General features: G+C 43.1%; 1 protein-coding gene across 2 annotated transcripts; it reads left to right on the top strand.

The window, feature by feature from the left end:
- Window positions 1–1,719: 1,719 nt before the first annotated feature.
- On the top strand, window positions 1,720–10,513 carry PMPCB (peptidase, mitochondrial processing subunit beta). 2 transcript variants are annotated; one of them, XM_052680901.1, is made up of 13 exons: window positions 1,720–1,855; window positions 3,759–3,899; window positions 4,196–4,282; window positions 4,709–4,838; window positions 5,214–5,412; window positions 6,108–6,187; window positions 6,696–6,808; window positions 7,507–7,650; window positions 8,199–8,359; window positions 9,683–9,768; window positions 9,862–9,950; window positions 10,148–10,223; window positions 10,319–10,513. In XM_052680901.1, the coding sequence occupies exons 1-13, from the start codon at window positions 1,766–1,768 to the stop codon at window positions 10,381–10,383; spliced, it is 1,461 nt and encodes a 486-aa protein (XP_052536861.1). In that variant the 5' UTR covers window positions 1,720–1,765; the 3' UTR covers window positions 10,384–10,513. The 2 variants fall into 2 exon arrangements, with proteins under 2 accessions (XP_052536861.1, XP_052536860.1); XM_052680900.1 differs by having other exon boundaries at window positions 8,196–8,359.
- Window position 10,514: the final 1 nt, after the last annotated feature.

The following is a 10,514-nucleotide window of genomic DNA, read 5'->3' as shown; positions in this document are numbered from 1 at the left end:
GTTTCCACTTTCATTTTTAAATGTGTGCAGTACATTGTGCTTTTTTTTACTGTTATAATGCAGTCCTTGTGCATTTCTGTCCTTGTGACAGAAGCTGGATCCCCTCTGCAGTATCAAAGCTTCTGCTTAAGCACACAGCACATGCAGTGACAGTGCAAAGGTTTTAGGGCATTCAGTATATTTTCACTGTGAAATGCTAAGGGATTTGCCTACACACAAAAATATTCCAGAACAACAACATGGTATATGTTGACTTTTATATATATGGTGACTTTTCTGGCATTGCCCCGCGATTTGGAGTCTGGCAATGTAAATAACTCTGAATAGCCTTCTCAATCATTAGCTTCTGAGGCAGCTCAGGAACTACTATCAATTGTCACTGCTGTGTGTGATTTGTGGTAGTAGTGTCACCTGAAATCTACATTAAAATTAATATTTCAGCGGGAAGGAACACCACTTCTGACAGCTCTTAGGAATTAACTCTGAATGACAGGATCTTGGTAGATGTAGGAGATAGCTTACACTGAGCACAGAGATCCTCAGTTCTTACCGCTTTTGAGACTGAACATCCTCACAGAGTTGTGGGCAAGAGACAGAGGGACTGAGGGCTGTAGTCCCTCTCTTAGCACTCAGCTCTTTCAGATACTGGCTGCATATATTGAAAAGGAAAACACGAGGCACAGAACACAGGCATGAATGGCCTTCTTTCTGGAGCAGCGCAGAACAGCAGTAAAAAAGCTTTATGGTGTCTCTACTGAGGCAGAGGTTGTGACAAGTAGTGTGCTTCAATGTGAGGCAGAGGGGACATCCTGAGTTAGGAAAATAGTACAAAAAAAAAAAAAAAGTATACTTCTGAGAGATAATTTGATAAGCTAAGTAAAAAGCCCTTAAATCCAGCAGAAAAAGTAAACATTTTAAAGAGGAAATGAAAACTGACAGCACTGCTTTCTGCTTGTTTGTGCATGTTTATCTACACCCATACATCCAAAGCATGCCCAGAAACATGGAATGCATGGCTCTGAGATGGAACTGCCTGTACTAGCACACTGCCAGAGCCCTTCCCAGCCCAACCCTGGCTCCTACCAAGGTCCCTTCTGGCAGGCCATGTCCAGTGCTGGGCAGCTTTGGTGCCTTAGTGCCCAGGGACCGCTTGCAGCACGGCTTACACAGGGCTGCCCCCTGTGTCAGGGACTGCATCTCCTGGCATGGATGAAGCCTCCTGGTAGTCCAGCCTCTTGGACACGTTCCTTATGTTCAGAACTCTTTGTGAAACAAGATTTCAGATTTTTAGCCTGGCCTTACCTAGTTGGATTGACTCTGCATGATGAGAAATGCCGCAACGAGCTACCCTAACTCAGTGCTGCATGGCGACAGGAAGCTCGGTAGGCATCAGCTCTACACACAGCACTGCACAGAGAAAACATCCAACTTCGCGTTAGAGAAACTGCCGATAACAGTTTATTAGGAGGAAAACTGACTTTCCTGAACAGTGCAGTTCCGCGGAGTAGCATGAGGAGGGGAGAGTGGTTAAGCCTGTTTCACAGTTTACAGCCGACCAGCTCTGGAGCAGCTGACCTTGAACATGGCTTGCTCGAGCATCCTGATATTAACTACAACCATTGCTTTTGTGAAGAACACAGGCTCCTAGCTCCCCGCAGCCCGCGCTGCACAGCGGCTCACGGCACCGCCGCCAGTCCCAGTCAGGGCGCTCTGCGCCTGCGCAGCGCCCGCCGGAAGCGAGCCTCCGCCCCGCGGGCTGGCGAAGATGGCGGCGTCCACGGGGCGCTTAGCGGCACGGCGGCTCTTCCTGCCCTGGTGCACCCGCTTCGTTCGGCCGTCCGGCTCTGGGAATCGGGTAGGCGGCGGAGCGGGGATGGAGAGGGGAATTCTGGGCGGCATCGGCGCTTCGACGGCTCTTTGCGCTTCTCGGGCCGCCGCAGTGAGGGCGGGGGGGCTGTAGGCCGCGTGTCGCGGTGCACGACGGGAGTTGTAGTCTTAGCGTGGGAGCCGAGGCGCTGGAATGGCGGGAGTGTCAGCGCCCGGCTGCGTGCCCTCAAGGGCGGGGGGTGTCGGGAGGGGTTGTGTGCTTTCTGTGCGGCCCAGGAGGCTTTTGAGACCAACTGAGCAAACAAAGCCAAACCAGAGCTGGGCTTCTTCCCTTTGGAAAGGAAAAGTCTCTGGAAAGACCTCAGGCCTTCCAGTACTTAAAGGGTGCTTATAAACAGAAGTCAATTTCCTGCAAGAGCAGACAGTGATAGGTTTTAAACTTAAAACAGGGGAGATCTTGATCAGATGTAAGGAGGAAACTTTTTATTCAGAGGGCGGTGAGGCCCTGGCACAGCTGCCCATAGAGCTGTGGGTGCCCCATCCCTGCAGGCGCTCAGGGCCGTGTTGGACGGGGCCCTGGGCAGCTGAGCTGCTGGGAGGCAGCCAGCCCACGGCAGGGGGTGGGGATGCGGGCTTTAAGGTCCCTTCCAACCCAAGATATTCTGTAATTTCTTAATGATTTTTTAATGTTAATTTCTTGTAACTTCTGGATTAATTACAAGGTGGCAATTTCAATATCTGGCTTTATTCTGGACAACAGATGACTGTGACTTGCAGTCTTAGACATAGGCCCCAACATTTAGTTGAAGGAAAGCAGTTGCGATCTAATTCATTTTAGTTGCCTTAAAATGTATGAGGAGCAGTTGAAGTAGTTTGGTTTGTTCAGCCCAGAGAATGGGAGGGGAGCTTCCTCATAAGGAGAGCGGAGGGGCAGCACTGATCTCTGCTCTCTCTGGTGACAGTAACAGGACCCAAGGGAACAGCATGAAGCTGCGACAGGAGATCCTCAAGTTGGATATAAGGAAAATGTTCTTCACTAGAGAGTGACTGGGCACTGGAGCAGGCTCAGTGGGGCTGTGGTCAAGGCACAGAGCTTGCCAGAATTCAAGAAGCACCTGGACAACAGTCTCAGACATATGGTCTGATTGTTTTTTTTTGGGTGGCATTGTCTGGAGCAAGGAGTTGGACTCAGTGATCCTTGTGGGTGCCTTCCAACTTGGGATATTCTGTGATGCTTGTTTTTTTTTTTTTCCTTCTGAGTTGGTTAATGTATTCCTGTGTGAAGTACTGACAAATAATTTTGAGAGAAAAATATTTTTTTAAATGCACGTTTTAAAGAAGGAGCCATGAACTTACATTTAAGTTCAGGAATACATTTTAGGAAAAGCATTCTAGGATAGGATAGGACTAAAGCCCTCAGTATGGGAGAGAAATGGACCTGTTGGAGCGTGCCAGGAGGATGGTCATAAAAATGATCCCAGAGTTGGAACATCTCCCCTACGAGAACAGCCTGAGAGCTGGAGCTGTTCAGCCTGGAGTAGAGAATGCTCTGTGAGACCTGAGAGTGGTCTTGCAGTATCTAAGGGGGGCCATAAGAAAGAAGGGAGCAGACTCCTTTAGCAGGGTCTGTGGTGATAGGACAAGGGGAAATGGTTTCAGACTAAGAGGGAGATTAAGACTGGAAGTAAGGAAGCAGTTTTTAACAGTAAGGGTGGTGAGGCACTGGAACAGGTTGCCCAGAGAGGTGGTGGATGCTCTGTCCTTGGAGACACCCAAGGGCTGGATGGGACTCTGAGCACCTGATCTAGCTGTAGGTCTCCCTGCTTGTTGCAGGGGAGCTGGACCAGATGGCCTTTAAGGACCCCTTCCAACTCAAATGAATCTGTGGTATAGCTTATAATCTAAGTATGACTGATGTCTTTTTCTTACAGTGTGTACATGTGGGAAGAGGCAGATTCAGAGCTGCCCAGGCAGCAACAGAAGTAGTCTTAAATGTTCCTGAGACTCGTGTGAGTCCTCTGGAGAATGGCTTGCAGGTAGCTTCTGAAGACTCCGGGCTTTCAACGTGCACAGTAGGTAACCTGTAAAAGGGATGTTTTTTCATAACTTCCTGTTTTTTTCTTTATGGAACTTTGTTGGAGTCTATAAATGTTTATTAGCAATTGTTCTTAAAAGGAGCAGAGAAATAGGATTCATAAGGCTTTTGCAAGTGTTTTGCAATTAGAATTTTGCCAAGATCTTTTCTTTTTTCTGGTTCACTTAAAGAAAAAGCAATTTAAAAGTAGGTCTTAAAAATCTTAAGTGTAGTTCATAGAGGAAAAACAGCAAAGTTGCATTATTGATTGATAAAATTATTATCCCCATTGAGGTTGGACTTTGGATTGATGCTGGAAGCCGATATGAAAATGAGAAGAACAATGGAACTGCTCACTTTCTTGAGCATATGGCTTTCAAGGTGAGTATGAGTACTGGCTTAAAATTTACAACAAATTTCTAAGTTAGTTATCTTTAGAGATCAGTGATAGGAACTTAGAATTGTCTAAATACAGTTTACAAATCAGGGGGATTTGATTTTGGTTCCACATAGCAAAGCCAAATTTTTAGTCTTGTGTAGCTGATACAGAACTATAGGTTTGTACCAGGTCTACTTTTAACTTGCTCTTTATTTTTTAAAATGTTCTTAGAAGACACAAAACCCAGCTTTTCATTTTAATTTGTGAGCATAGTGGGATTTAGATCTTCCTAAATATTGGAGAGATTAGTATGCCAGTATTCATTTCAGAAGACTTTCTCTTCACCTTGACTTTGGCAGACAAGCGGTATTAATAGTCAGCAAGTGGATTCAAAGGTTCAGTTTCACTTCCTTATTGTTTTGTTTCAGGGTACAAAAAAGAGATCTCAGTTAGACCTTGAACTGGAGATTGAGAACATGGGAGCTCATCTGAATGCGTATACATCAAGGGAACAAACAGTGTATTATGCAAAGGCTTTTTCAAAAGATTTACCAAGAGGTAACTGCTTTTGTTAATCTGAAAAGCAGCGAAGAGTAAAACAAACATCCAGCTCCTGGTGAAGCATGAGAATGATTCTTTTATTGCCTGACAATCCCTTCTTTTTTGGGCAAAAAGTACTTTATTAAACCTATAGGAATGTGGGAAGGGTTGTTGTGGCAGAAGCGATGTTGATACTACAAGTGTTTCTGCAGGACTTGCCCTTGGAAGTGCCTTTTGAGCTTGTACATTTTTTAAATTTTTCAAGTTCCAAACAGCAGCTCTTATGAGTGAATGTTGGGCCACCCCTGCTTTGAGCTGAGTTTTACTTTTGGAACCAGATTTTTTTGGTAGTCTGAAAATTCAGTTTCCATTCCCATCTCTGTTTTCAATTAGCTGTGGAAATCCTCGCTGACATAATCCAGAACAGCACCCTGGGAGAAGCAGAGATTGAGCGTGAGCGAGGAGTTATACTCCGAGAGATGCAAGAGGTTGAGACCAATTTACAGGAAGTTGTCTTTGATTACCTTCATGCCACAGCCTATCAGAAAACAGCCCTCGGAAGGACAATTTTAGGACCCACTGAAAACATCAAGTATGTCCAAGTTTGTGGCCATCTTCAACTGTGGGGTAACTTTTCTGTATTTAAAAGATTCCTGTGAAAATGCAGGGAATGACTTTAAATGTTGGCCTTGGAAGATACATGAAATTGCACTGAATGTGATTGTAAGAACTTCCCTGTTGCCCCTTTATGCAGTCATAAAAGTGTACGTGAACTTCACGTGTCTACTGCACACCTTCCTTATGTGCCATTATTTTTGTTATTTGAGTAACTTTATTAAAAGATTTTATTAAAATTTTATTAAAAGATGCAAACTTGGAAGTGCTCCTTTTTCCCACCAGTCAGGTGTTAGGCACTGTTGTAAATAAACCTGCGTTTACACTGCTCTTTTCTGCACTTGTTTACAGCAGTGCAGATGAGGAGATCACCAATCGTGCTATTGTAAAACTGACATGAGATCATTGGTGGATCCTGGCTCCACCTGACTGAGATCAACATGGAGTAGAGTTGTAATTCTTACTCCTTATCAGGAAGCTGTATGAACTCTGAAAGACAAAATATATGAAGCTCCTATTTCCTCTTAAGGAAGTTGCCCTTATTGTAGCTTTTTGCTCTGTACGCTGGCAGAACTTATAATTACTTTGATACTGTATCATTCTGTACTTATATTTCTTCATCTTGTCATAAACTTTACTGACATGGTAGTGATGATTCCTTGACTGTTGCAGATCTATAAACCGTAATGACTTGGTGGAGTACATAACAACACATTACAAAGGACCCAGAATAGTCCTGGCTGCTGCTGGAGGTTGGTATGAGTTACTCACCCTGGATAGTGTGAAACTGTACTTAAAACCATGGTCATTTAAGTTCCTGGGAACAACACGGTGAATTGTCTGTTGTTCAGTAGGTCCCAGATGCTCATTGTTAGCCCTGCCTGTTCAGTTTGTGCCACTGTAGCCTTTGGACTTCTGTTCCCTTTTTCCCTCAAGTAAAATTCCAGAAACATTCTTAAATCAATATGGAGAATTGAATTGGAGGGTGAGGTCATTGTTCTGTGTGAGCTTGAAAAGGAGGGCCTGGGAGGAGGTCATTGTGAAAAGGGAGTAGCAAAAAAAAACAAGAGAAAAAGTGTTTAGGCTTGAAATTGAGAGCGGTTTGATTTAGAATACGATTGTGATTTTATGCTGAGTAACAGTGCTGTGGGCAATCTGAAAGTGTGGGATTAGAGGGCGGAACCTTACTGCTTGCTAAAGCAATTTAAATGAAGTGTTTGCAGAGTAGCATTACAGAGTTTGTGAAAAACCTTTGTTCAGGGGTCTGTCACGACGAGCTACTTGACCTAGCAAAATGCCATTTCGGTAACTTGCCATCTGCTCCAGAAGGAGGGCTGCCACCCCTTCCACCATGCAGCTTCACAGGCAGTGAGGTAAGCTGCTGGTGGCTTTTTGAGCTGCCCTTTATCCCTTTATTTATTATTTATATAATATATATATTATATTATATTATATTATATTATATTATATTATATTATATTATATTATATTATATTATATTATATTATATATATATATTTATTATTATTGAAGCACAACTGACACATGCAGATGAGAGCTCAGTTGTTTTGCACGCAGTGACAGCAACAGGGATACGTAGTTTCCAAAGCAGCACTCACTCACCAACTTCTTTTTGGCAAGCCTTGCTGCCACCACTTTCTCTGCCCCATCAATTCCTGGAAGTATACTTCCCTTACTCCTGCTGCTGCTTTCCTTTTGTTCCCCTGCCTTAACCATTGGAACATGTCCCCTTGTTGGGGGATATGGAGGCACGTGTGTTACATTCCAACTGTATTCAGATACTGAAAAGTCATTCTCTTTCCTTCCTGCTCTTTCTATAAAACAATTTGTAGTGCCCTCTGTGTGTAGGTGGGAAAGTGTTACAAAATGTCCAGAGTGCAACTAATTAAGGCTGATGTAAAATGTAACTTTGTGCCCTTTAATTTTTGGTTCTGCAAGTGCCTGCTTTGGGATGCTGGTGTAGCGAAGATGTCTGTGTATGAATGCTGAACTTGTCAAGCACGTTACCATGTGCAGGTTGTACTACATCTGCTTTCATGTGCTCCCACAGATCCGTATAAGAGATGACAAGATGCCCCTGGCGCACATTGCCATCGCTGTGGAAGCAGCTGGCTGGTCTGACCCAGATACCATTCCTCTTATGGTAGCAAACACTCTGATAGGTAACTGGGATCGTTCCTTTGGAGGAGGAGTGGTAAGTGGACCTGCAAGCACCCTGCTTGTAATGAGGCTGGTGAGACTTCCCTAATGGGGTTCAGCCAGCACAGGTGGATTTGAGCATATCTGAGGGTGGTACTGTTACTTCATGATATTATTTCTGAAGGTCCTTCATTAAAGCAGGATAAGGGAAACCCAGCTGGAAGTCAAAAAGGATTTGTTGCCCAAGATCTATGAGAATCTTAGGAAGTGGTTCTAGATCACTAAAATAGAAGTGATTTGAGGCCTGCCAGTCAATAGCAGAATGGTTCATCCTTACACATTATCAGAATGTGTGGGTATTGCCAGCTGTTCCTTTCTTGAACCTGTGTAGCTTTATGATTTTGGCTTAAAATCTGGAATGTTATTTGGAAGCGTGAGATTACATGCAAGGGAAGAAACTGTGACAATGAAGAGCTGCTAGAGGACTACGTAGCCTCTGCTGGACCTTCTGATACCATTGCATGTTCTGTCATGATAGAAATGAAAACAACACTAACAAGCCTTCAGAAAATTCATGAAATGTGTTTTCTCTTGCCTCAGCAGAATTTATCCAGTAAACTTGCTCAGATTGCCTGCCATGGTAACCTGTGTCATAGTTTCCAGTCCTTCAACACCTGCTACACTGACACAGGGCTGTGGGGGCTCTATATGGTCTGTGAGCCATCGACTGTACAGGACATGGTGCATTTTGTTCAGAGAGAATGGTAAGCAAACAACTGTTTGTCTAAAAAAAACACTGTTGTGGACAAATATACTTTACTTTAGGAAAAGGAATTCTCTGAAGAGAATATTTCTATTTCTCTGCTTTGGCTTGCCTGGAAAAAACAACTGTATCTGGTTCTGAACTTCAGTGCATGAGATGCACATTCCCAGCAGCCAGTTTCTGGCACTTTTACTTAGGATGAACACTTCTGGGCTCAGGTTTCTTTTTCTCCCCCAGAAGAATAAGTGTGAACTGTAGTTAGTAGCAGTGCTTTTACAAGGAAGATAATGGCAATGATTTTCTTTCTGACTTTCATGTGAGAACAGATATGAAATGTATGTCAGACTTTTTAGAATGCTGCTAAGCCAGCGTGCAGTGCCATGAACTGCATGTTTGACAACTGAAAGAGTAAATATTCAGCATAATGAATGGACAGTTACCTTTAAATACTGTCACCAGTTAATGATTCTGCAGTTACTGTCCCACGTGACACACCAGGTATTAGAGTACATAGGAGAGTGATGTGAAAAGTAGCTGAGCTGTTATATACAGAATCTTGAAACCTGGGACTATAGATAATTTCATTCATCTAAAACCTTGTATCTAAATTGAAAACATGATCATAGGTGCAATTCTAATGCTTGAACTGAAGATGTAATTAGAGATAGACATGTTATTTACGGGCTTGAAGTAGATGAATTTGAAAGAAAACAAAATGAGTGTTTTTCCATCGTGTAGCACTTATTTACCATTATTCTGAGATCTCTGTAAATAGCTCATAGGTAAAAACGTCATTGCTGTAGCTGTCTGTATGCTGCAGCTTAACACCAGAGAAGCTGTGAGCCCTTCTTGTGCTGAAGTAATGGGTTAAGAGTACTGCATCCTTCTGTCCTTCTAATAGTCTTCTCTATGCAGTGTGATGTAGTTATACTGTTTGCTATCTTACCAAAAGCCAGGAAGTAATGGATTGCCTTCTGGGCTAATTACCTCTAATTGCTTGGCTCCGGGTAGCTTACCAGCAACCATTCTCAAACTGGCAAGTATGGACCACACGTGGCTCAAAGCATTCACTTAATGAAAGGAAACAGCTCATCTAAGGAGAAAAGCTTGATCTTAGGCTGAATACTGGTATGCTTCCAAAACCTACTTTTATCATGCTGCTTCTGCATATCCTATGGCTTGTTTTCATATCAAGTTCTCTTATCAGCACTGCCTATAGAATAGATGTGCTTGGGTAGATTGCCTGCAGTAAAGAGGCACACAGCCCTCTTGCACGCCTCAGGTCAGCTTTAAGTAATGCTTTTCGATCTAAACTATTTTTCAGGATAAGACTTTGTACAAGTGTCACAGAAAATGAAGTAGCTCGAGCAAAAAATCTTCTGAAGACAAATATGCTGCTGCAACTTGATGGTGAGACTTAGAGGTTTTGTTTGTTTTTTGTTTTTCTTAAACTTTCCTGCATTTGTATGCTGATAAACTGAAGCTTATTTTCTCCTGGTTTAGGCTCCACCCCAATCTGTGAAGACATTGGAAGACAAATGCTGTGCTATAAGCGCAGAATTCCAATTCCAGAACTTGAGGCAAGGATTGAAGTAAGTACCACCCCTGTTGTAAATTTTTAATTAGGCCCCTACTGCAGTAGTTAAGTGTCTTAATTGTTATAGGAAGTACAGTACAGAGGTTAGACTTTTTATCAGAAAGTTTTAAGTGTTTTGCTGCCTTTTCCTCTGGGCTGCTAATAACTTTTTGGCCAGGGTTGGTAATGAAGATGTCTCTCTAATTATTTTAGGCTATTGATGCCCAGACTATTAGAGAAGTTTGCACAAAGTACATCTATGATAAGCATCCTGCAGTTGCTGCCCTGGGTATGTAGCCAGGTTCCCCTATTGTAACCCCCTCTACAGCTTTCCTTAACAGTTCAGAATGTGTCATCTCATGGTCAACTTTCTTTGAATTCCAGGTCCAATTGAACAACTTCCAGAGTATAACAAGATCTGCAGTGGGATGTATTGGCTTCGTGAGTAGTGGATGATAAGAACTTTCAGTATGTTTGAGCTTCAAAAGAAAAAAAGAATTAAGAGGCTACCACTATCTCCTTCTTATAGCTTTTGAGCTGGGAGAAAGGCATTTGAAAAGATTAAAACTCAAACACCAAC

The sequence above is a fragment of the Tympanuchus pallidicinctus genome, unplaced genomic scaffold (genome assembly GCF_026119805.1).
Source record: "Tympanuchus pallidicinctus isolate F22 unplaced genomic scaffold, pur_lepc_1.0 scaffold19, whole genome shotgun sequence".
NCBI lineage: Eukaryota > Metazoa > Chordata > Aves > Galliformes > Phasianidae > Tympanuchus > Tympanuchus pallidicinctus.
Note: the sequence above shows the minus strand (reverse complement) of the source record. Positions and strands in the feature narration are given on the sequence as shown.

What these genes read in the sequence shown, in the direction of transcription:
- PMPCB (XM_052680900.1), top strand. Translation starts at nt 1,766, where the DNA reads ATGGCGGCGTCCACGGGGCGCTTAGCGGCACGGCGGCTCTTCCTGCCC. An exon ending in CCGGGCTTTCAACGTGCACA is followed by an intron (nt 3,900 to 4,195) that starts GTAGGTAACCTG and finishes ATCCCCATTGAG; the next exon opens with GTTGGACTTTGGATTGATGC. An exon ending in GCAGCTTCACAGGCAGTGAG is followed by an intron (nt 6,809 to 7,506) that starts GTAAGCTGCTGG and finishes GTGCTCCCACAG; the next exon opens with ATCCGTATAAGAGATGACAA.